The 27,813-nt window shown below is 36.5% G+C and overlaps 1 protein-coding gene across 2 annotated transcripts in view; it reads left to right on the top strand.

Moving 5' to 3' along the window:
* The window catches only part of LIN28B (lin-28 RNA binding posttranscriptional regulator B), a 125,281-nt gene extending 109,488 nt beyond the window's left edge, over window positions 1-15,793 (top strand). For both annotated transcript variants that reach the window (XM_088024269.1, XM_028104102.1), the window contains exon 4: window positions 15,424-15,793. In XM_088024269.1, coding sequence (XP_087880395.1) covers window positions 15,424-15,793 — 370 coding nt within the window. The remainder of the gene's footprint in view (window positions 1-15,423) is intronic.
* Window positions 15,794-27,813: the final 12,020 nt, after the last annotated feature.

Below are 27,813 nucleotides of genomic sequence, written 5' to 3'. Positions count from 1 at the left end.
ATCCACAAAATGCAGTGCTTTGAAAAGTTTCATGGCTCATAGTTTTGTTGAAGATAGAATGGTTGATTTCTTCAGTCTGTAACAGCAAAATACCTTCATAATATTGATTAGAATGATCAATTCAATGAACTTCTTCATTTCTATGCTATTTATCTCCTTTCAGTAGTACCTTCAGCATCTGCCCACTTCTGAACCATAGCAAGTAAATTTCCTAGAACAGACTTGACAAAAGGTGAAAGAATTCATGTCTTTTTCTCAAAAATTTCTGGTCAAAAAAATATTGCATGATGACATCCTCCTCCCTGTAGAATGAATAACTGGGTAACAAATTTCATTGTTGTCCATAGAAACATGTTCACTCATCTGTTTTTCAATTTGAGAAAATATATTTAGGATATTATTCTTGTATAATGACTCATAATCTGAGATTTAGTTTATACAGTTAGTTTTACCATCACCATTAGTCTGGAGTACTGCTGTCTATTCTTTTTGTATTTGTGTTCTTACTTCTCTAACAATTGCAAAACATCTTCTGTCAATTTTCTTCTCGTTGCCATTACGGACAGGAAATGAAAAATTCTGAATTCTCAGTGGTGTTTAATGAAAGGTTAAAAAGAAAAAGACTACAAAAATTCTGTCTCCTGAGTTTGGGCAATGCAATAAGAAAGCTGAAGGATGATGAAATAGTAATGATTTATTTCACTATTTTATCACCCTTCTGGATGATTACATTATTAAAAAATTTTTTTCCATGAAAACCTTATGTTCAACATGGTTATTTCCCAGTTATCAGAAAATTATTTAATTATATAATTAATAGGATATTATGGAGGCAGTTACACTGATTAAGTTCTTTGCCAATAATTTTGGACTCCAGGATTGCATGAGGCAGTTGAGTGATGATTTAGATAATCTTGATTCCAGATGAACATATAGTGTTACTGATATCAGGGTTATGAAAGTAGAAAAGATTGAGCTGTTGAGTGTAGGTATTGGAGATCCTCTCTCCCTTTTTTTTCATCATCTGAGTTCCTTCTGGTCTCAGTTGCCTCTCCTCTCAGCTTGGACTGCTCATTTCAATAATGCTTTTATGAGTGAACTGAGTCCCCCTCATGCTCCTGTCTTTTCCCAACATCCACCTTGCCCACGGCAACTCTAGATAAATTTGGGTCTCTTCTGCCTCCCATTGCCCTGCCCACTACTGGGCTGGTGAATATTTCTTGGAGAAAGTTAAAAACCAGGCTGAGTTCCTCATTACAAGGGTACAGGGATACCAAGATCATAGTTGGGAGAGAATCAAGAGAATTCAATCCTAGCACCATCTTACAAGCGATATGGAAAGTATGTATTAGAGCTAAAAAGTAGAGCCAAAGATTCCTGACCTTTGTTGCAGTGTTTTCCATCATAGTGAGTTGAAAAGTTGGCAAGCTGAAGGGAAAATTCTATAAAATGTGAAATAAGAGAAAAAGCCATTAAGGTGTCCTATAGGCCTGTATGGGAAATATTCTTTCTTCTCCCACCCCAGCTTTATTGTAGTCTAAATGACAGATAAAATTGTAAAATATTTATGGTGTACTTGTGATGACATGATATATGTGTACATTGTAAAATGATTCCACCTATCTAGTTAACTAACACATTTGGCACTTCACATATTTATCTTTCTTTTTGGGGGGGCAAGAAGATTTAAGTTCTACTCTCTTAGGAAATTTCAATTATACAATACAGTGATCTCAACTACAGTCACCATGTTATACATGAGATCCTCAGAACCTTATTCATCTTATAGGTAAAAATTTGTATACTTTTACCAACCTCTCCCCACTTCTCCCTCCCCCCAAGCCTATCAATCACTTTTCTATTCTCTGTTTCTATGACTTTGACTTTTTTTAGATTCCACATATGTAAGATGATACAGTATTTGTCTTTCTGCGTCTTACTTATTTCATTCAGCATAATGCCTTAAGATCCATCCATGTAGTCACAAATGGCAAGATTTCCATTTTTATGGCTGAATAATATTCCATTATGTGTATGTATACCACATTTTCTTTACCATTCATTCATCAGTGGACTTTTAGGTCATTCCTATGTCTTGGCTATTGTGAATAATGCTTCAGGGAACATGGGAGTGCAGATATCTCTTTGAGGTAGTGATTTCATTTCAGTTGGATATATGCCCAAAGTGGAATTGCTTTATCATATGGTATTTCTATTTTTAATTTTTTGAGAAGCCTCCATACTGTTTTACACAGTGGCTCTACCATTTACAATCCCACCAGCAGTGCACAGGATTTCCTTTTTTCCACATCCTTGCTGATACTTGCTATCCCTTATCTTTTTGATACAGCCATTCTAACAGGTGTGTGGTGATATCTCACTGTGGTTTTGAATTGCATTTCCTTGATAATTAGCAATGTTGAGCACCTTTTCAGGAGCCTGTTGGCTATTTACATGTCTTCTTTGGAAAAATTTAAATTTTTGTATTATTTTAAGCTCCTTTTTAGTGAAGTTGGAAGTAATTCCCAGGATTATGAAAAAGCAAAATGTTTCAAGGTATAGGAAAAATAAGATCACTAAGAATAAACACAGAAACTAATACTGGGTTCAATAACCCTGGGGATTAAAGTTAGTTTTGTATTTATTTTATCTCTATTCTAGATTCTAGGTACTTAAAGAGCAAGATCCTAATGGCGTCATAATGACATAGTGGCTTCTATGGTTGGATATTTACTGTATGAGAATTAAAGGATAATTTTCAAAAACGGTAACATCTTGACTCTGATACAGATACAGAATGAGCAAGTATTAAAGATTTTTATTTAATTCAATTAAATGAGGAAAACAGGCACCTCTGATAACCTGTTCAAAGGACGATCCAAAGAACAGACACAGTTGTAGATCAGGAATATTGTAATTAATATCCAATGGGTGCAAAACATGCTCCTTTCAGGGTGGTAAAGGGAAGTCAGTTGAATGTGACAGGACAGAATTTGCCTCTATATGGGCAAGTATAACTTTGCATTGCTATCAGTTATTGACAATTTAAAGAGCCGTAAAATTACTCTCCTAAATCAGAATCAGGTAATCCATAAGTGTGAGCTTGAGATCTAGACAAATGCAGTTTTCCACTGAAACACAGCTTTTTCCCTATACATGTGCTGTATTCAATTAAGTTATAAAAATAAACCTTCTAAAGAGAACTTCACATTCAGTGTAAATAAATAGCATTTTGCCATTTGCAGTTATATTTTTAAATTTTTACTTTTCTGAAATATGTACATTTTTAAAGTAAAAAGATCAAGTATTATGCAAACAAATTTACCTCCTTTCACTACATCTGCCATACTTTTCAAGATTTTTTTTGTTAGAAAAACATTGAAAAATTATTCAGTGGCTTTGTTTCTTTTGCTCACTAAAGGAATTAACCAAATTCTTCATATAAACTTCTACCAGTCAAATTCAAAGGATGACCAGAGGAGATGAAAATTCCATTGCTCAGATACTCGAGAGCTTATCTTCAAGACAAGCCACTTTTTGGCTTCTAGAGTATGCACAAACAAATCTGTTAATGTGTAGAATCTAGCCCTAATGTTAGCACTTATTAAGAGTATTTGGACATGTGTAAACGATCCTGGCTCTGACAAGGACCTGTCTGCTCTTCTCAGGCCTACCTTCAGTTTTTACTTCCATCCTTGGCTTGACAGCCATTTCTTCTATAACTGTGACCATGTGTTCACAGGGTCACAGCTTTAAAATGTTCAAACAGGGAAACAAGATTCCTTACAGGATCAGTGACCAGAGGAAAGATCTGCAGGGATGCCTTAGCAGCTTGACCATCAGGCTTTATTCATATAAACAGCTCGATAACATGAAGAGCAGCTGCAACCAGTAAGGAGGAGAATAAAAGAAGTAGCCATGAAGCCAAGAGTACCGTACAATACCTTAAGCTTTAATTTCCCAGATCAGACTTATACAGAGAGGACATAATATCACCGTTTATGGAGGTTATCTAGACAGTCACAATTTTCTGCATTCAGTTTTCACCTACCTACCTACATGATGAACAATTTAAGAACAACTGCTGATTCTTGGCAAAAGACAACAGATAGTCGACAGAAAGACCAATTGGGCTAGAGGGGTAGTGGACAGAGGTCATTTACTTCTTATCTGTATTTCATCATTTCCCTCAGCACTAGCTGGTGCTGGAACAGGAGATCAAACTTATTGATCCTTAGAAGCCTTTCATTGGTGATTTCAGCAGAATAGTTTTAACTCCTGATTCCTGAGTAGCCATAGAGACGGGGATGGTTTGGCATGGTCTTCTTTTGCCTCCTGCACATGAATTCATCCTGAGGGTATATTTTGGATAGATTGTACCAAGGAACATGCTCTAGAACAAGCCCTCTACAGATATGTTTAATGCTGCTCATATAAACACTGTCAAAATGGAAAGTTTACACATACTTCTTACTAATTCAGTAATAAGTGGTAATTCAGTGTTAATTTAGTAATACAACAATTGGAAGGTGTTTAAACCCTCTATCTTCATAGAAACTCAAATACTACCAACATTGACACTTGCACCAAAAGTAGCTTAGTCATAGTAACGTCAAAGCTTTCAATAACCCATTTGGCTAAATAATGACTCACTTGGCTAAAATCTTCTAATCTAGCCCTCTTGTTGCTTCCAGCTTGGAAACAACCAGTAAAAATCTGGAACTATTATCTAACCTTCTCCTGTGCGGGTCGTCAGTCATGCCAGTGAAATTGATTCTTGACCTCTGTACATGCTGTCTCTTCCTTCTCCATTTTAATAGCAAGTTGTGATAAAATGTGAGCCACTTTTATTCTGTAGTCTTTGTTTATTTACCTAAGGTGTTTTTATTGTGTATTTAAGTTCTTTCATGCATTGTTTTGACGTTTACATCCATTTGTCTGGATGACAAATTATTGCTTCACACGTCAAGTAATCATGATGAAACTACTCTTTGAAGATTGCTTGTGCTTTAATAGTTAAAAAAAAAAATTCAGTGTACACCTAAAGAGAAAGGTATCACTTAAGAATGACTTGTAAAATAACATAAAAATAGGGCTGGTTTACAGAGCCAGAAAAAGAAATCGTATGATGACCAAGGAAAAAAAAATTTATAAAAGTTGACGCAAAAGCAGTAGTGGAATTGTATTTCTTCCGGCTGAACCAATGCTTATTTACGACCAGTGTCACACCTCTGACGCTGGCAATGTGAAATGGTCTAGTGAAAAGCAAGCAGCCCTGGGGGTTTTAAATTTTCAGCAAGACTGCTATAATAGATAAATGAACTAACATTTTCAGGTTGCATATTATTATCTGATTCTCCCATCTAAGCAGACACCCAATTTTAACCATTTCTAGTTAAATATTGAATGTTTTTCCTTTCCTTTGTATTTGAGACCAGGAGTTAACCTAAAAATACTCTCTTAGCTAAAAGTCACTGTGACCAAATATGGTAGATAAACTGAACTTGGTTCCAACAAGGATATATTTAAATCCACAGTTTGGATGGTTACACGCCTCCACTATAGGACTGCTTATGGCATGCATGTGTGTGCGTGTGCGTGTGTATGAGAGAGAGAGAGACATCCTGAGCTGGACACTCCTCCTTAGTTGTATTGGATCATAAAAGCAGTGTTGGCAGAATGTCCAGCCTGTGAGATTGGGTCCAATTTCATAACAAACTGCTTTTACTTCTAAGACATTGGAAAGCATTAAGTTATCTGTGTTTAAGTACATCTTTCTCCTTGTTTTTCAACTTTTCCATTAGCCAGAACAGATTACCTCTCTGGAATGTTGTTTGTTACCTACAAGAGAGATACCATTTGTATCTCAAATACAGATTTAACTTATGACCTAGAATTCATTATTATGCTCCTTCTCAAGCTATGGTACAAAATAGCAGACTCTGAACAAATGAGTATTGTTCTGTGGGATTGCCGCAAAATCCACCAAGTACTTCTAGCCATAATGGAATGAAATACCAAAATGTCTGGCTTATAATTATACCTGATTGAAGTGCCCTTACATGAAAAAGGCTCCCTTTGTCCCCATTTCTCCAATGATTTCTCTCCCCTTCCGTGTCCTCTTCTCTTTTAAACCTGCTATCTGTTCCATCCCTGCTTTGCTTGAGACCCTGCATTGCCATTCATCACATGCCTGCCCCCCACATTTTCCATCATACCGTTTTGTTTTCATAAGATGATGAAAGGTTTGCAAATAGAGCTATTACTATATTTTAGCTGGTTTTCAAGATGCTTTGGTGCATTTTTGGCTGGCATTACGATACAGATGACAGACCATGGCATTTATCAGAGAGAATGTCCCAAAACTAATAAACATAAGATGGTTCAGAAAGCAGTCAGAAGACATTAAACAACGTAAAATATGTAAATATATAAATCTTACCATTCAGCTATTTACCTACATTCCATTACTATCTAGTGCAAAGTTGTACTTGCAGTATATATTTTTTTCTATGTTGGAAATGATTTCCCCCAAAATGCTAAGGGCACTTCCTGATTTTCTTCTTGTTTCCAGTTTTAGTCTTGAGACATCTGAAGATCATTGAATGTTCATTACTGTTGATATAATTTTCTTTTTCTGAAAAATTTTTGTAATCTTATCCCTAGTGCTCTGAAATATAAAATATTTCTTATGTTGATTTTTTTTTAATTAATCGGTTGCCCTGGGAAATTGATCTCCTTTTCATTCTGGAAACTTATATCCTTTAGTATGGATTATCTTTTTATATTATTTCTCAGATAATGTTCTCCCTGCACATAGTAGATATTCTTAAGTGTTTTTTTATTTCAATTTATGAAAATGATTACATGGGTATTAGAAGCAGTTGAATTCACTAATAGACAGGATAAAAGAGGATAGAACAATAGTTGGTAGGTAAAAGATACCCTCTGAACTCAGTGCATACCCCAGATCAGTTTAGTTAAATGGTCTGAAAACTGAAGTTTGGAGGAGACCTAAAGTATTTATTTCCACTGTCAACAGTTTTTTAAGTTTATTTATTTTTTTGTACTCTACTTTTTTGTAATCCCTACTCCCAACTTGGGGCTCGAACTCACAACCTCGAGATCAAGAGTCACATGCTCTTCTGACTGAGCCAGCCAGGCGCCCCTCCACTGCCAGCAGTTTTAGAATTTAGAATTAGTTCTAAGCCACAGTAGACTGACCCTTACTCTGACTAGCACTAGACAATACAGAGCCCTCCAGACAGCTCCCATTTATTATGCACCAGAAAGAGCTGAATGGCAATTATACTGATTAAATTTTGCTTTAAAAAAATATTGAAAACCTATCCTTAAGATGGTCTAAGCCAGGTTTCTTTCAACCATTTATCTTGTACTTTCTTTTTCTCTAAGTGCAGAAGACAGAGTGAGAAATAGTTACTTTATCAATAGCACTCTTTCAGGTGAAATGCAGTTTAAATATTTGAGTTTTTTAAAATGCTATGGCTAATAGATTTTTATAAAAAGCAGAGATCTTGGTATTATATTTATATTCATAAGGAAGTAATTTTTATGTAATAGCCAACAGAACTTGGTCATTAGAAATGTTTGCAGGAGTCTATCTATACTAAAGTTTATATCTTTTTGAGGATTATTTTAGATGCAAACAACAGAAAATGGAGACTTGAATTATTATGGGAAATCAATAAATGTTAATTGGTAATGATGGTGAAGTTAAGAGAAAGTAGCAATTGATTAAGAGCTGTAAATTATCACCCATTTTGATGACATGGGTTCCTGCACATTGAACCCATCCTTGATTGATGAACTCAGAATTGAATGATGGTCTCAGAAGCAGAGAAACTATGCCTAAAGCTAAACTCAGTAGTTTTTTGCACTGGTTTGCTTCCGCAATTAGCAAGGATCAGTGATGGTAAAAGGTGATGCTCTCACAGCCTGAAATTTTAGGGAATCCTTGTTCATTCCCAGTAAGGAAATAAGATACACACACACTTTTTTCTTCCTTCCTTTCCTTCCTTCCTCCTTTCTGAGGCATCAATGACATGTTGAAACAGGGTTTGGAGAGATTTATTCTGTTTTAAACCACATTCCTTATGGCTGGGATTATGCGTGATCTCTTGGTAAGGTTGTCAGTGCTAACTCGGGTTTGCATACAGCTGCAGTTCTCGAGAAGTGGCTCACTCTCACCTGGGAAGCTTTCAAAAAGTATTGAGGCCTGGAACTCCAACCTCAGAGATTCTAATTTAATCGGTGTGGAGTAGCATCTAGGTGTGGTAAGTATTTTTTTAAAAGCTTCCAAGATGATTCTAGAACTGCTGGTATACACGTTCACTGTCCAGTGACGAACAATAATAATGGTGGAATTACAAAATGGAGGTGGAGCTATGGAGCTATATAATTGCTCTTTTTCTAATTACACAAACAACATATAAATTCTTTCTTGTTATTTAAAAAAACTCGGGGATGCACCTGGGTGTCTCAGTCGTTAAGTGTCTGCTTTGGGCTCACGTCATGATCCCAGGGTCCTGGGATCGAGCCTCGCATGGGGCTCCCTGCTCAGCGGGAAGCCTGCTTCTCCCTCTCCCACTCCCCCTGCTTGTGTTCCTGCTCTCACTGGGTCTCTCTCTGTCAAATAAATAAAGTCTTAAAAATAAAGAAAGAAAAAAGAAACTCGGGGCACGTGGGTGGCTCAGTCAGTTAAGCATCAGACTTTTGCTATGGGCTCACGTCATGATCTCAGGGTTGTGAGATCCAGCCCCAGGTCAGGCTCCCCACTGGGCATGGAGCCTGTTTAAGATTCTCTCTCCCTCTGCCCCTCCCCACCACTCACACTCCCTTTCTCTCTAAAAAATAAAAAATGAATAAATAATAAAAAAGAACTATACGAAAATTATGGAGTAAGCATGAAAGTCCTCCTTCATATTACATCTCTCTCCTCAGATGTAACCCCTGTGAATTTACTGTTTATCCTTCCAGTGTTTTTTCCATGCATTTGAAAAAATGCATACAATTACCTATAACCATATAGTGTTTTTGAAACATAAGTAATATTATACTAATTTATGTGTTTCCTGTGTTTTTTTTTTTTTTTTTTTTTTTTGCTAAATTTGTCTTGGAGATCTTTCCATTTGAATACATACAGATCTACCTCATTTAAAAAAATATTCTTTTACTTCATTTCTTTTAATATCTGCAGTGTTTCTCAATATATGTGGTCTCTAATTTCCTTTCCATTTTTACATGTTTGTAGCTCAGTGGTAAAGAGCTTCAACTTTAGTTTTGATTATAAGCATTTATTATTACAAGCATTTTTGATTTTGATTTTAAGCATTTTGGTTAATGCTTTTTTTGATTATACTGGTTTTGATTATAAGCATTTATTGTTATTGTTAGTATTACTATTATCATTTAATTTTTCTATTTTTTACCAATACGGACAACACTATATTAGAATACATTTCTAATATAGTAAAATATTTCTATAGGCAAATTTTTAGAGTTGGCGTTATTGGGTGAGAGGGTATGTACATTAATATTTTGAAATAACGCTGTCAAATTGCCCTCCAAAAGAGGCTGTCTCAGTTTACATTCACTCCAACCAGTAGAATCTCATTGTAGTATTTATTTCAAGGCCTAAATAAATCATTCACATCATAATACAACTTCATGGGCTAACTAAAATGTCAGGGTTCTTTATTTTGGCTGCAATTTTATTGAGTTGGTTTGATAGCTCTGAATATAACATGTCATCCTGAAGTTCTGACTTACAGTCTTTAAACATATATGATTAAGGAAAATGGAAAAGTTATTTACTAATTTTTTAGACAAAAATTTTCAACCTATGAAGTACAAGAGGAGTAGAAATAAAACTGGGCATTGGCATTGAAAACTCTGGACTAAATTAGTTCCAACCTTCATTGTATAAATGGGATCATTCAATGAGAGACACTCATATCCCCCTATCATAGTGATAGAGCAGTAAGCCAAATCTCGGGAAATAATCTATTTCAAATCTGTGTGTGTGTGTGTGTGTGTGTGTGTGTGTGTTGCTGTTTTAAATTCAGGACTCAATTTTTTAGACTTACATGTAATAAAATTTACATCATTTTCATATAATGAAAATGCAAAGAAAATTTATTTTCAATTAAAATTTCCTTCTTTGTAAACTCAAGTTTTAGTTTTTTCATCAACACAAAGGAGATGTTGTAGTACCTACTTCGTAGGGCTTGGGGGAGGATTAAATTTTCTGCACGGTGTCTGGAACATCATAAGCTTTTTATGAATTAAACCTCTTATTATTTCTATTATTATTTTAAATCTGTTAACAGCATGTTCAGCCCTACTCTGTATAGCTCATTTTATTTTTCACAGGAATTAAGGTAATTTAGGGAGATACTGGCTTCTGTATTTCAAAAGATACAAATACTTTTTTTTGGTGTTAAATATGTATTTGTTCCATAAGAAACATTTTTAAAATCATAAATCACTACTAGCCAGTATTTTTAAAAACTCAATGTTTTTACCAGTGTACTTAAGAAAAATATATAAAAATTAACCTTACTAAAATATTTTATTGCTGAATTCGCTTACAGTCTTAAGAGTCGATTTAAGAAGAATGAAATACAGGAAACAGATCCATATAAAGAATAGGTTGCTTTGATAGAGATCTGACAATGTGTGCACTATAAAAAGGCTTTTCCAACTCTGTGATTCATCCAAGTTTTCTAACTCTCCTCTTGGTATGTTGGAGCAGATCCTGTGAAGTGAATAAACTATACCCAGGTGTAAATTTAGAATGTGTGGGCACTATCAAAACAAAATGGGGCCTTCTGGAAGAATCTATGACCCTCAGGAGGTACAGGGTGGGAGATTGCTCTCATCAAAAGCTACTCTGGATCTGTTCCTTTTCTTTCGCTCTCTTGGGGTTCTTTGACGGCATTTCTGCCATCCACCTCCCTTCCATGCCCACACTGGCATCTGACACTCCCAGGTGTTGGATTGATTGGCAGACGATTGGATTAGATAACCAGCGTCAGTCATATTAAAATCGAAAACTATACTGGGGCTCCTGGGTGACTCAGTCAGTTAAGCATCTGATTCTTGGTTTTGGCTCAGGTGATGATCTCAGGGTTATGAGATTGAGCCCCCCTTGCAGGGAGACTGCTTGAGGATTCTCTCTCCCTCTTCCTCTGCCCCTCTCCCTACTCACACTCTCTTTCTAAAATAAATAAATCTTTAAAAATAAAATAAAAAACTATAGACTTGAATGTCAGTATCATTTCTGGATTTTAGTTGGACTGTATCAGGATTAATAAACAATCTCTTCAAAGAGTCAGTTATCCTTTCTCCAAATTGGTTTCTGGAATTCTTTCCAATCTTTGACTTTTCTGTTCTCCCATTTGGAAACTTGATTGTTTTTCACACCTTTCTTTTCCATGGATTTTTATGTCTTCTTTTCTGTTTTCACCCCTTCTTCCTGCCCATATAGCTTGCACTTCTTTTTCCTATTTTCTAGGTACTACATACTTTGATACTTGATACTATTTGACTCACTGTTGTCTCAGTATTTGCTCTTGAGAAGCTTACAGATCTCTGTACACTTATCCTTAATGCGCCTTCAACCTCCCCAGAATGTAGATTTAATTTTCCATATAAATTCTTACAAAGTTAACACTTTCAAATGCTTAGAAGTGCTTAACTTCTATTTTTTCCATTACACTTTTAGATAGGCAAAGCTGGCTTTCCATGAAGTATCACCCCTCTCCCCAACTTATTACCACTTTTGGGATCTAGGTGGAACATACAATTGATTAATTCATTCATCTAAATCACTGAGGTATCATTAAAAAATTAACGTCCATATTCTAATCTAGTGGTTTTCAACTGAGCTCAGTTCTAACCATTGTTACTACTATCATTTGAAAATATAATTTAGTTATTCTGCGACTTGGACTTCAAAATGAAAATTTTTCGAAGGGTCTTAGCAGATCTAAAATCTGATTTCAGAATGAGAATTTTCCTTTTTGTTTTGGAATCCTCAGAACTTTGTATATGTTTGATTAATTTAACTAATGTTGTTTGGGCTTAGTTTATTAAGACCCCCTAATTACTTATTTCATTACATAATTACATAGTTCTAAAGCCCTAAATTTAGGATTTGCTTTTATTTATTTTGCCATTTTAGGTGCTTCTATCCTACTATATCTATCATTGGCATTCTCGTTTCATTTAAAAATGTTCATCTTATTTTGATAATCTTTTAAAAAATTGGTTCCAATTTAATTCTTATTTTCCATCTTCAAAAGCATCTTAATTAATTATCTGTAGAATGTGCTAATTCATTAGATTTAAAGTATAATCTTACAAAGAACTTGATAAAGTTCTGAGACTAATCTGAACATTTTTTTTTTACTTTAATAGGTAAGAAAATATCCTTTGTGCCATTGGTTCATCATTTTATAAAATACTTATCATGAACGATTTTACTTTTTATGGTTGGCTATAGGAATGTATAATGAAGTATGATTATAGTTTTTTTCATGTGTAGTCTTTTGCCTGTGAGTCTGGGTCCTTATATTTCTTAAGCATGTAAGTATACAAGGGCACACATGCCATTTTTATGCTCACATCAAATGTAAAATTCATTCAAACTAACAAAAGCTAGCTGATTGGGAGAGGTGTGGACACTGAACAAAGGAGACAAGTACCACATAGAGCTTGTACGGAGTGTGTGGTGTGGTATCATTTGTGGGCTGAAAGGTAGCTGAGCATTTCCATTTTGGTGTCAGTCCCTGGGGAAGGACAGGGTTTCATAATGGGGTGTGATCTGCACTCTTAGTAAGCGTGATTGACACTGAATGATTAAATAGAAGAGGAGAATAAATACCACTCCTCCCCTTTTAAGACTAAGCACATATCCACTGAATGCAAATCTTTTCAGTGTGGAAGACAGTCTGGCCTAATGATAGCACATATCTGAAAAGCTAGGAGAGTGAATTAAAGGAGTAGATCAAAATGCAAGGAAACAAAATATTATACAGTATCCTTAAAAATAACGTTTAAAACCCAAATGTAATGGTAAGTACACATACAGAATATGATGGAAGATCCCATTTGTAAAAGTGGAATCCTGACATGAGGCCCTTGGTAAATGAGTGGGCAAAATGGATCCCTGAATTGGATAACACAGCGCATACCACAGTGACGGATGAAATTGATGTGTCCGCAGGAGAGCTTGTTCTATTACTGTAGGCTTTAACCTATTTTCTCCTCTTTGACAATGAGCTCCTGAGTGGATGTTATCCTCAAGGAAGTGAATTTAATTCAAAAGGAGATATTTTATAGATGTGCAAATTTTAATTTAAGAATTCACTTAATCCATTGTAGAAGAGAACTATGGGAAAACATTATCATAAGTAATATGGTTATTTTTTTCAAAGATGCCATTTTTGAGTGTGTTATTTGGGGGACCTGAATTTCAATCATTTGTTGGTAATTTGTATTCTTTAATTTTGCATTATCTCTTAGAACACATGGCTGAAACAGTATTGAATCTGGATTGTAATATTATTTCATTAATTTATTATATTAAGGTATGTAATTGCACGATAATCAGAAAAAGTGGTTTCTTCGTTCTTCCCTTAAATTTTTGAAAATACGATACATTCCTTTTCCCTGGGATAAATACTTGTTAATTATTGCAAAGAATAAAAGCCCATTTTGTGAATCCATTTAATTCTAAAATCTATGAGGTAATATTGGTAACTGTAGAAATAGGCCATAGTTACCCTAGTTTCTGCCAGGAAAAACAAAACTAAACAAAACACAACAACAAAACACTCTTCATACCTTGACCCAGAAAATAGAATACTAATTATCCTACATACACTGCTCAGTAAGTTAGTAGTAGCTTAGTCGTTTGTCTTTGAAATATATGGTAGTATAAGTTGTTAAGCTTGCTGTTCTCTCTCCCTCTTTCACACACACACACAAATGTAATTAATTATAATTATTTTTGTCATTATAGTCTTAAGTTGATGCTCACTGTTACCACTTATTTGCTATCTTTTTAAAAAATGTTATGACCTATTATCTGAGTTTCATATTAAGAATTATGGAGTCATAAATGTATTTTAAAAAATAGCTCTTAAAACATTTCATTTGGAGACAAAACAAGCAAATTCTATACTCAACAAGTAGATTAAAAACCTGTGTAAGTATATACAATATTATTTTCTCCACTTGTTTTGAATGTAAAATTTTCAAAGAAAATGACTGAAATTGAGCAAATATATCTCCCAAATAATTTACTTGTTCAGCTTTTAGAAACTAAGTCAGATTTTCAGACATCTCATACAAAGCCAGCCCTCAGTGTGTATTCAAATATTAAAGGTAGATTTATGTTTATTTCAATTTAGAAGAATTTACCCGAAAGGAAAACTAATTTCTTACAGAGGGAAAAGAAAGTAAATTCTTCCCACCATTGAACTTGATGCTGCCTTTATTAACCCAATCGAAGTATTTAGAAACTTTCTTTTATAGTTTATTCTGATTCAGATACTTACTGTATTGCTCGAAAATTACTTGGTAATTTGCCAGATATCACTCACCGTAGACATTTGACTTCTTATATATCAAATTTCACTTCATTACTTAATTTGTACAAAGGAAAAAAATTTTTCCAGTTCAGCTGGTTTCCACAGTCAACATAATTAACATGCAAAGAGATGTTAAAGAAATGAAATTTTATTTGGTCTATAATTTTCTCAATTGCGGAGTGCATTGCCAGTGCCTACTATGTGTCAACAGCTTTATTTTTTAACTGACTTTTTTTTAAAGCTAGCTGGTTGTTTTTTGTTGGACACCGGCTGCCCTCTAGTGGACTACACTGTTCTCTTAAAAGAACCTGTCAAGTCTGAAAAAAATCATTTCTATATGGAAGTGATTAGTGTTTCGTGTTTTAGTACTCTTGTTTTTCATTTACTGTTGTGTTTAGCACAACTAGCTTTATCACTTTGTTAGAGTATTTTGGTGAAGATGGGCTTAGAAGCAACTTTGATTAAAAATAGCATTACAGGGGCCCCTGGGTGGCTCAGTCGGTTCAGCGTCTGCCTTCCGCTCAGCTCCTGATCCCTGGGTCCCGGAATCGAGTCCCGCATCGCGCTCTCTCCTCTGTGGGGAGCCTGCTTCTCCCTCTGCCTGCCGCTCCCCCTGCTTGTGCTCGCTCTCTCTCTCTGACAAATAAATGAATAAAATCTTAAAAAAAAATAGCATTACATACTTAAGAAGACACATTAAAATAGGCTGATCTCATTGGCAGTTTGTATATATATTTTTTATTTAGAACGCATTTTATGACACATGCCCCCCGCTTCTGAGACGTTTCCATTATTCTTGTTGCAGATGCTACAATTGTGGTGGACTTGATCATCATGCTAAGGAATGTAGTCTACCTCCTCAGCCAAAGAAGTGCCATTACTGTCAGAGCATCGCGCACATGGTGGCAAACTGCCCACACAAGACTGTGGCGCAGCCGCCCGCCAGTTCTCAGGGAAGACAGGAAGCGGAAGCCCCGCCATGCACTTCGGCTTTTCCTCGAGAGCTGGGCGGAGGGCATGGCTGCACGTCACCGCCGTTTCCTCAGGAGGCGAGGTTCGAGATCTCAGAATGGCCAGGCAGGTCATCTCAAGAAGCTTCCTCGGCGAAGTCCTCCGCGGCGCCGGAAGAACCAAGCAAAAAGGGGCCTTCTGTTCAAAAAAGGAAAAAGACATAACGCTTCTTCCTAATGTATCGTTTTCTTTCCCCGGTTGGGAAGTCTACCTCATGCAAGTACAGGGGAGCAGTATTTCACAGCAGCAGCTGACTGGGGATTTTTAACTACTGTTGAGGAACTGTGAATTTTTTTTAAACAGACAAATCACTCTAAGCAAATTACATTTGAGCAGGGTGTCATGTTTTATGTTATTCAGAGAATGAAATACTATGTGTATCTGTACGTGCACGTGTGAGAGGGAGAGAGCCTGAGTCTGTGTGTGTGTCGGCGGAGTCGATATAGGAATGTAGACACATCTCTAACGCGGATTTGTCTTTCTGTGTGTGTGTCTATAGATGCAAGCACACACCCTCCCTCACGGAATTGGACGTCCCCAAGAATTGAAAACCCATAGGACGCATTTTAGATGGTTTCAAAGATAACCCCTGGAGTCTTTTTTTTTTCTTGAAATACCACTCCCTTTATATTACATAAAAATAAAAACGTGACTGTTACCTTTTGTGTGAACCAAAGGCTACTTCAGATCTCAGAGCTGCCAATCATATGGTACTAAAGGTTTTAAGTCATCAGTTCTCCCAAGTTTGGGATTGCCTCTTTTTCTTGCTATCTGTAGAGTGTTTCCCCCTTATCCCAACCCCCTTTGAAGGCAGTACCTTAACTCCACATGCCTCTGACTGCTATAAGCTTTTTTGAATCTGGGATACATAACTCCAGAAGAGACAATGAATGTGTAATTTCTGTGCCGATATTTCCATGTTTTTAATTCATAAGTTTTGATTGTAAATTAGATGCCTATTCAGAAAAGTGAAGGGGGAGGGCAATGTATAAATGTAGTGACTTGATTGTTTTCAGTGGTATTTTGATACCAGCTCATTATAATCTTTTACATGTTGTGAAGCTTTGAAGGGATTGTGGCAACCGCAGCTTCCCTTGACGAAGTCAGTCCAAACCATCCCTTCGAGCAGGGGCCCTCCGTGTTTGCTACTGAAGACTTTGGAGGAAAGCTCCAGTCATTTGGTGTATTTTTTTGGTGGCTGTTTTCTTTTCCCCGCTAGAGAGTTATCTGACTTGTTTCTAAAACAGAACAGCACAGGTAAGAATAAAATACTGGGGTTGAGAATGAAAATTAAGTGCATGTTCATAATCGCCCAATACGTTTGCCCTGTGAAGGATATTGAAAAGTGCAGCGTTTGGTGGCAGTGGTGGCAGGCAGCTGGAGTGATGGGCCTGGGGCGGAGGTGCCCAGCCTCTCCCACCAGAGAGCGACAGGAATTTCATACATTAAGATTAATTTGACGGAGGTTCCCTTCATTACTCATGCTGAAGTAACCGACATGGTGGATTCAGGACGGACATTCAGTAATGGGGATAGAGATGCTTTTCAGGTTGGTCCTCAGTTATGTGAGTAAACCTGGGACCCGTCCTCATATTGGTCCCTTTAGGTTTCAGTCATTTAAAAAATTGGTGTCTTTCTGGTTTCTAGATGTTATGGGTAATTTCTGAAACATCTCCAAGAAGGTACCAATTAGTTATAATGCTTAACATTGGCAATAAGCAATGTTTCGTATGAGCCTGTTGGTGTAAGCTCAGATAATCAAAAGAAGAGAAGAGCATGAGTCAAATGAGACCTATTCTGCTGGGCAGCTTCTGCTCCCTCCCCAACTTGTCCTGCCTTGGGGGGTATTAGACAGTTCCTGCTGTTTGAGCAAAGCCCACATCAGGAGGAAATGCTTCAGGCTGGGCCGCCAGTCCTTTACCGCTCAGCTTGAATTCCGGGACAGTGTTTGTGAGACTCTCCATGGTGTATTCTGAAATATCCGCGTGCTGTGATGCAAAGCTTACCTTTGACGATATTGAATGTGATATATAGCTGTAGAGAAGTACTTCCTTGCCTTATGTGAGGATTGTAAGCTTATTTAAATTATGTAGACAAATCAAAGTGGCATTGCTTAATTTTTAGCAGGCAAAATAAGCAGGTTAACAGTAAAAATGCAAAACGTAATAAGTCACTTTGAAAATTCAAACCAAAGTTCCTTGACCTTATAGACATAGGAAATTATGGACTTGAGAATTGGACATTCACTGTTTACATATAAAAAGTTCAGAGCTAAGATCATGGTAAAAAAAGAAAAGCATTTTATAACTGGACCTTATGGGTGCAATTTAAAATCATTTTAAGCATCTTACCAGACTGAACTAAGAGCACATACCAAACCTATCTTATGATTAAAAGCTGGGTTTATTTTTTATATAAAAATATTATCACTATTACATAACATACTCAGGACAAAGAACTTTGCTCAGGGAACATACCATATAATGTTGTTGTTGTTTCTTTACAGAATAGTCTACAGTCCTGCTTACTCAAAACAAACCAAATAACTTAGACCTTTATATGAGTATTATGTACTGATGTTAGTCATAACTACCTCTGAGTTTGATCAAAGTTTCCAAATATCAGATATCAGTTTTCCTATTTTTATTTCCCGTGAAAAGTACGCTAAAGCAAAATTCCCAAACTCCTTGCATATGTGAATATCACTGATGTGAGCACATGTCCATTTACATGGGTGAAATATTCTGTTTACAGCAAAAGGCTACCTCATAGTTGATGCATAGCACACCTTTATGCTGCTCCAGCCTTACAGTGGCTGATAATTCTCTGGTACAGAACCTTTTAATCTATATTATAGATAGCAATTCACAACTATATGTTTCTAACAAACACTTGTGAATAATGATGCATCTCACTTAGTTAGCAAAGTCTCCAAGCATTTCTTTAAAGTTATCATGTATTTAATTTAAAGACTTATGGGCACCCTTCCACTTACGCAAAGCAAAACACAGAGGCGATCTTGGAAATAGCTGCTTTGCCCAGAGGTCAAGGGCAGGAAGGGGTAGCAGGAGAAGAGGTTGGTGTATGAGTGTATTTATGCTGGGCAAAAGTATAAAGGATGCCAATCTCCATTTTTGTGTCTGTGCTGCCCGGAGGCCAAGCATAGTTCAGCATTATTGCCGTAGGCACATAACTAACTAGCGCTGGCTTGCCAAGGAGTGAACATAGAGTAAACGTGCAATGCCATTTCTAGCTACTGAGGAGAAGGGTCTGTGTGAAGCATCAGTTTACAGGCATTACTAATGGGTTGGGCAGGATGTAAATTAGTTGCCCCTTGATCTCACCCCCATGTCAACACAAATGTAATTCCTAAGAAAGATGCGCTACCAGTCTCTTAGCCCTGGGAGCTATTTATTACTACATGGCAGATTATAGTAGAAACCTTTTTATACCTATATGAATAATTGCATTTCCAGTCTTTACTAGAAGACTTTGGATGTATTTTTTACAACTGAAACATTTTAAAAGATTTTTACCTGCTTATAACTTGGAAGTTTGGCATGCAATGTAGGGAAAAAGATCAAGAAACACCATGTTATTAACATCGATCCATCTATAAACATAGGATCTTTTAATGCCAATTTTTAAAATATTCTGGCCCAGTTTTATTTTGCACCAGAGTGGCCCCAAATTACTGCTAGTTGTATTTAGTTTGTGAATAGAAGCCCATAAGTGTTAATAGACTTTGTAACATTCACTGTAAGATGAATTATACAGGACATGGGAAATCTCATTAAGTCTTAAAGTTAATTTAAATTAATTTATCTGTTTTCTCTAAGAAATGTTTATCATAAAATATATATGTGTGTTTCCCCTTTGGTTATAAAATTTGGGAAAGTGTGTACAAGTGCAGCTGCACTAACTTTAATTTTCTAGATGTCTTAATGAGATTTGTTTTAGAAAAGAACAACTCGTGAAGAGCATCAAGTTCTGTCTTACATGGCTGTCAGCAGCCTCTTTAAGATGTGGTGGTTGTGTGATCTGTGTCATAGTTGTTCAGTTAGAGTGAGAGGTGGACCTGTGAATCGTTCTTAAATTTTATGTGTGGAACAAAGCTGCGAAGTTATGGTAAAGTACTGTACCGTGAGAAACTATTACAATATTTAATACATCTGTGGCTTAACACTTGTGTTACCAGCTTGAAAATGTTGGTGTTGACTACCTCTTGAATTACTTAGTATCTGTCAACCACTGGCACCCACCACCAAGCTGGCTTTAATTAGTACGTGTTGCTTTTTGGTATTAACAACTCTAACCATACTAGAGACCAAAGTGAACACTGATTTCTGTATGTCTTTAATATGGTGTTTTATCTAGTGTTTTTAAATTATCCTGTGTAGTAATTAGATTACCTCATTGTCCATTTTGGCTCATGTTGTTTACAAGTGAAAATAAAAAACACTTGAACTATATGTTTTTAAAGGACAAAAAAGGAGTAGATGTTCCGAATGGCATTTCACTCATGTACAGTCATCTGGGTGGACTAGAGTACTGTTTGCCTTTCTGCAGACCATGGATTTTATATTCTCATTTCATGCCTAGTGTCTTATCCTGTCAATTATGGATATTTTGAGGTTTAAAAAACTACTTGATTAAAAAATAAAACATATAACATTGGCATTTATGATGACTTTTCGAGATTTTTCATGATTTGTATGATCATTCAATTAAAAGAATGGCTAAAAGGCCATTTAGGCAGTATCTACACCTATCTGAACATAAGTAGTTTTAACTTACCTTCAGATATCGGTGATTATAAATATGGAACTTAAGACAATACAGATGGTGAATAAAGTCAGTCTAAGTATTAATGAGGAAAGGTGAGTCCTGTCCTCATAAGGAATCATCCTGCATTAGCTAACATGGAGTGTGCAAGCGTGTGAGTCAAGACACATACTTCATGTGGTCCATGAAAAGTGGCCTGAAAACAAAAATGTTCAAACCCTTTTGGAAAAACCATTTTAGAATTTTCCTACAGTATTTTCCTAATCATTTTAAAGTATTTGAAAAGGACAATCAAAGCCAGGTTATACAAGTACCAAATATCTAAAATGTGAATGTAGATTTATCAAACTATGTATACAGTATTAGCATACTATGAAAACAATTTGATAAAACTGTTGTGTTCTATAAATTGACCAGTCTGACAATTAAACTCATTTTCATTTCCGCTCTACACCTGGATGATTCACTTTTCCTTTCTTTTTCTTTTTCTTTGGGTGTATGTGTGTGTGTGTGTGGTGTCTACTATGATTCCTGATGCTTTTTCTTTTTTATTATGGTAAGAAACACACAATTTACCATCTTAACCATTTTTAAATGTCCAATTCAGTAGTATTAAGTATTCCACCTTGCGCAGCAGTGATTGTAGGATGTGAAGATCTCATGAATGCTCATGAGAGTGATTGCATAAATGTTTTACTGATAATTATTACTTAAAAGAGTATCTTTGTTACATAAGTAGCATTGTACTTTACTGTAAAGAATATGGAGAGCCTTGAAAGAAAATTAAAATAGTACATAATCTCATCACCTGGAAATAACCAATCACATTTTTATCAATTTCAAATATGGGAAACCTTTTGAAAAATATATAATCCCATCACCTAGAAATAACCATTAATATTTTTTCTTAATTTTCTTCTAATTTCTTTCCAATAAATTAATATATAGATTTAAAGTAAAATTAGGTTTTATTAAATAGGATTAGGAACTTTACACTTTCCCATTAACATCATTAAATGTGTCCTATCAGTAAAAATTCTTCAAAAACAGCGTCTTTGATAATTGCATGTGCGGTTTGAGGAAATGAGATTCAGGTGGAGCGGGAGGGATGGCTTGGTCTTGGTGGTGAAGGAAGAGAGTCCGAGACAGAAGAACAGCATAAACAAAAGACGAGAGTCAAGACTAAGCAGGTCATGTTAAGTCAACCAGTGAATAGATGAATTTGGTGGTATAAATTATGAACAAACTTTATGAATGCATTGGAGGTCAACCAATGTATCCGAGAACTTGAGGGGCCACCAACTTCGAAAGAAAGGAGAAGCATAGGAGGTGGGCACCCCATTTACCCCAGCTTTTCCCCTAAGGCCACTTTCCAGTTCCCTGAGGCACCACAGAATAATAAAACCCCAAAGGGAAGTGGCATTCTTCCTGAGCTGGGGAAACAAATTCAGGACCGCCAAAACAACATAAAATTGAGAGACCAATCCCAGAGAGGAGGGGTCACAGAGAAGGGATTCCCCGAAATCTTTATACAGATTCCTTTCAAGTCATTGAATAAAAAAAAACTCAGCAGAAAACTGCAGCTGATGAGCTCAGGGCCACAACTAGGAGGCAAGAGGTGCCTAGAGTGTAAAACTTAAAGAAGTGTTCATGTTCAGGGTGGTACCTTGCCCTAAGCACCTCCTTTGTCTCACCTTGGTCCAGCCCCTGGCTGGGAGGCGAACAGAGTGAATGGTGCTCTCCTCATCATCCAGTGCTGGAAGCAGAGAGATTGAATTTCAAGCCTTGGTGTTAAATGGGCTTTGGTAAACACCTAGGCTTGGTATCTGGATTTCAGAAAGGCTAAACCCTAGGAATAATGGTCATGCTCTAAGAGTACAGATCCTACACTAGGAAAAGGGCAAAGTTGAACTAGACCAGCCCTAACAAAGCCTAAAATGAACCCTGGATGGGACTAAGGTGATAGCTGGTATACTACCTACCTACCAAAAGAAAACAACCCTCCTTGGAAGAAGATATTATCCAGAGCCTTTACAAATTTTCATCGACAATGTCCAACATCCAATTAAAAAGTATGAAGCATGCAAATAAATAGGACCAATTGGAAACAAGGAAAAAGAACAGACACCAAAACAAAGGTGACTCAGCTAGTGCAAATATTATACAAAGACTTTAAAAATAACTATGGTAAATAGAAAAGATATAAAAGTCAAATTTTAGAACCAAAAATTAAGAGTAACTGAAAATAAGAATTCAACAGATAGGTGGATGACAGCAGGTTAAAAGCAACAGAACAAACGATTGAAGACAAGTTGATAGAAAGTATCCAGATTGATGGACAGAAAAATTTTAATGGAGCAACATAGAGGAAATCAAATTATAGAGGTTTTAAAAAAAAATCAACACACTCAATTCCACTTCTTTGAAATGGGAATGAAGAGGAGAATAATCACAATTCGGCAAGTAGGAAAGGTAAGAATTAAAAATTTTTCAAGATGAAAAAAAATTGGCTTTTTTTGTTTACTGTTTTGTTTTATAATAGCAGAAATAATATGGAAAAGCTATAAGTGTTAACAAAAATATTACAATTATTATAAAGTTGCTTCCTTAACAAAATTACTACGTTACTCTAGTCTTGTTTCCCAACTTTCTTGCTAAAATGGTAGCTAGAAACCCTGTTGGACTTCTGCTCTTTGCTTTTATCCTTGAAGGTGGATATCTTTCCCAATACCTCATTGTGGGTTTGAAACCTAGTGAATCTGACAGTAAAACAGACAGGCAGGCAGAAAGACAAGATTGATTGTAATACTAGGGAAAAGCAACCCTTTGCTTTAACACCTTAGTAGCATCTTCTCATGACTTTGTTATCTACTCTTAAGGATAGCAAGTACACACTTGAATGCAGAGGGAATCCAGTGGGGAGAGAGATGGAAAGTTCTAGAAGACTGCCTAAGAATGGAACTACTTTGATGAAAGAGCATGGGGGAAAGGACCTCTCACCACTTTTTTTGGTTGCCATTTTGGAGGACTCTAAGTAGCCATTTGGGGGGAGGGGCACAAAGATAATTTTGGTATGATAATAGACCTCCCTACAGCATCATTGAGAAGCTGTGGCTTCAGGTGATCTGAACATTTTTAAATCTTCAGAAATACACATTTTATGCTAGTGTACCCAAGTGCTGATTTGGAGAAGCATGGTTCACTGCATTTGTCCTCTCCAGGGAGTTACACTGGGGAAAAGAATGAAGTTATAGTGCTTAAATGATAGATAGGAGACTGACAACTGAAATATAGGGAGTCCAGGATGCTTCTGTAATTAATATTTCTTTTCCTTTTTTGTAATAAAGAACAAGCAGAATAATAGAAATCCCCAGAATCCTAGGCTTTCCTTATGTGTACACAGAATGCTACATTTGTACTACCTACCCCTGTTTTCCCCTCTTACATAAGCTTTTTGTAAGAACCTTTATATGAAGCTTTTGCTTGGTAGGCTACTAAATTAAAAAATTGCTTATGTTACAATCTATCATTTTGTGGTAGATTCTGCTCCTGTTTTCTCATTATTTTCATGAAATTGATTTTTTTTTCCTCTCAAAAACTATGGGTTCTCTTGTTTGCTTTACTTTCTAGAAACAATTGAAATTTAAAAGAAAAGCTTTTACTGCTACTCAAATCATCCTCAATTTAGAAATTGGCATGTTACCTTTTATAATCCATCCCCCCCGCACCCCCCCATCCCGCCTGTGCACACACACACACACACACTTTCTGAAGTGGTTTTAGGTATCTGGAAAACGGTCAATGTTTCTGAGGCTGCATGTTTCTTAAAACAAAATTTCGGGGCGCCTGGGTGGCTCAGTCGTTAAGCGTCTGCCTTCGGCTCAGGTCATGATCTCAGGGTCCTGGAATGGAGCCTCGAGTCAGGCTCCCTGCTCAGCAGGGAGTCTGCTTCTCCCTCTCCCTCTGCCCGTAGCCCACCCCCCGACTTGTGTTCGTGCACGCACGCGCTCTCTCTCAAATAAATAAAATCTTTAAAAACAAAACAAAATTTCACTTTAAAAAGTTTCCTATCTAAGATACATGTGTGTACTTTGTTTCTAAGATTAATAAAAGTTTCTTGAAGATGCTAGCTATTTTCTGAAGGACAAGGACCTCCATTCCTATTTAATTTCTAAGCTGCTTAGCCTCTGTAGTTATTTGCCTGCTCCAGTTTTAAAATTTCTTTAAAGTACCAACTCCAATCTTGAGGTTTTTGCTTATACCCCAAATGACATGGTTAGTTTTGCTCTTTTGTCAAGAAAACTGGACTCACATGTACGTGCTATCATAACAGCAATGCTGCAAAGTCAGAATACAAGGAAAGACAACTTAAGAGTCAAATCATATTTACATTTGAGTTGGTTCAAATAGATGTATTATTGATATGTGGTCCTTTCTTATTGCTTTTCCGTGTTTTCTTCTAGAAGTGTGGCCTCACTACTAGCATGTCAGATATCTCAAGTTCTATTCATCGCTTATTTCATTTAGATCATCATGTCACATATTCAGGCCATTACGGTTATCTCTACACCGGCTCTTCAAATTCCCCTTTTTCTTTGTGAAATTAATTCTGTACAATTAATTTTCATTAGCTAGTCCAGATTTTAGTTTAGCTAGTCTTGTGTTAAAGTTGCTTTGGCCACTTACCTAAAATAATCCGTTAAAAACAACAGTAGAACCTAATCATGACCATAATTGACTTTCTCAAGGTGGAAAATTTGGAAACTACAAAGGAGGGGGTGAAATGTGAGGAGCTATTGTTGAAGCAGTCTGGAGGTGTGCCACTGCCCACTCTATTTCCCTAGGTCGGTATTTTCTTTTTGTGTATAAATACTGTACGACATTTATAAACTGGTGAGACACATCAGTTGCTAGGGAAAATTTAACATAGAACTGAGTGGTTGGAAGGGATCCTGGAATATCACTTGGCCCAATATCCTGTGTTCATCTAGAATCACACCAGATTATCTCAGGTGGTTATTTCCCAAACCTGCCAAAGATTCAACATGTCCCATTAGAACCCCCATCACAATGGCTAAATGTTTCAACTCAAACCCCAGGCCCAACCAAAAACAAAACAAAAACGAGCAATAACCAACTGTGGGCCGAGATCTAATTATTTAAGAGATCTAATTTGGAAGTGCCATATTAACAACCTCTAGTGCTTCTTTTTAATTAAAAATTATTTCTTAATAGAGCACTGTCCCAACTAAAATTTTCCCTAGGGCTTCTGTAAAAGATAACCTACATGACATAACACAACACAATATAAACAGCATGTCATAATGTAGCCCATTGTACAATGGATCGCCGAAAGCGTCAAAATTTCTTATGGTTAGGATGAAAGTCTGACTGTAGAACTATAGTTTAACGATTCTGATTAAAGACCAAGCATTGACGTATGTCAGTTGCTGCATGACACCACCAGAGGGCACTCTTCACTCGCTTTCTGAAACACTTTCACCTTGCCTCATAGCTACTATTGGATTTCTCAATATTTCATATGATTGATAAATGTACCTAGGAAAATTCCCCCCAGGAAAAATATGTAATTATGAGTGATGAATTTATGGGCTCTTATGCAGAAAACACAGGCTGTCAGAGTTCGTGATGCTGAACGGGTACTGACAGTTGGTAACTTGTCTAGGACAAAGTATTTTATCTAAGCATTTCTAGGTCCTCTTGCCATAAGACACTCCCAAACTGTAAACACCCATACTGCATTAAATATATGCACTGCATTATGAACCCATAAGTTCCTCATCCACCTCTCAAGCTATAAGAAATACAAGACTTCTAAAATTTTTAGTTGGGATTTTATTCCTTAAAACTTGGATGTTGTTCTCAGACATCTTTAAAAGTGTCTGTTTTCCCATTATCTGAGAAGAAACTTATCTTGTTAAAATGCTCATACGATCATACACTCAGGTGTTCTGGGTTTTGGATTTGAATAGATGTACCCAGAAGCAAGGACAAATTAGATACAAGTTCCAAGAGAATTTCCAGGTCTGATTTAGTCAAGAGATATTTCTTTCACCTTAAGCTTCCGTGTGTGTGTCAGTGGTTAATAAAATAATAGCTTTCATTTTTACAGTGCTTTATAGTTTCCACAGTGCTTTAAATTGTGTTCCCACAAAATCCTTCCAAGGTAAAGATGGCAGATATTAATATTCCTATATTACAAAAGAATTATAGATGGGCTTAGGGAGAAGACATTGACTGCTCAGGTCTCATAATGAGTCTTGGAGCTATAGAAGAGGCATCTCAGAAGTCAAAGTCAAAGCATTCTCTCATTCTACACACCAGAAGCAGGCAGTAAGCTTCTTTCTGACTCTGGTATTATGAAGGAAGCTACAGGGAGCCAAGGAAGGTGACTAAGGGAGTTTAAAGGATCAAAATCACACACCAATAGTAGTCAAAAAGATATAAACCTATAGTTATAAAATAAGTAAGTCCTGGGGATATAATATATAGCATGGTGACTATAGTTAATGATATGTTATAGTTAATGATATATTTGTAATTTGCTAAGAGGGTCAATCTTAAAAGGTCTCATCATCACAAGTCAGAAAAACTGTGTGGTTGCTGTTGTTCATTAGACTTAACTGTGGGGATCACTTTGCAATATATGCATATATCGAATCATTATGTTGTATGCCTGAAACTAAATATAATGTCATATGTCAATTATATCTCAATAAAAAAGAATAAATATTTTAAAAATAAATGTTGACATACATAGGAAAAAAAAAAAAGATCACACACCACCCAGACTGCCTACATTTGCTTTGGTTTGAGCTTCTTCATCAATGCCGCCCACTTCTACCATTCGCTCCTCAAACCCCAAACTAGCACGACTGCTGCTCCTTTATGGTTCCTAAAGCGGGAGGCAAGACCAGGAAAGCATTTACCTACAAAATCTGGACCAGCCCGCAGCTGTACCCAAATCACCTGGGATGCCCAGACCTTCCTCCAGACCTGGGCTTCTCCCATTTACTACCCATGGAATGATCTGCAGAGCTTTTGAGAATCCTGACACCTAGATGAATGACATTAGAATTTCCTTTTTTAAATTACATATAATGTATTATTTGTTTCAGGGGTACAAGTCTGTGGACATCAGAATTTTTTTTAAAAGATTTTATTTATTTGACAGAGAAAGACACAGCGAGAGAGGGAACACAAGCAGGGGGAGTGGGAGAGGGAGAAGCAGGCTTCCCGCAGAGCAGGGAGCCCGATGCGGGGCTCAATGCCAGGACCCTGATGTCATGACCTGAGCCGAAGGCAGATGCTTAACAACTGAGCCACCCAGGTGCCCCGACATCAGAATTTCTAATGCTGATGTGCAGCAGGTGAAGAA

Source organism: Eumetopias jubatus, unplaced genomic scaffold, assembly GCF_037043125.1.
Source record: "Eumetopias jubatus isolate StellerSeaLion01/CBP00866 unplaced genomic scaffold, mEumJub1_p1.0 scaffold_6, whole genome shotgun sequence".
NCBI classification, from domain to species: domain Eukaryota; kingdom Metazoa; phylum Chordata; class Mammalia; order Carnivora; family Otariidae; genus Eumetopias; species Eumetopias jubatus.
This window is presented reverse-complemented; position numbering and strand designations above follow the sequence as displayed.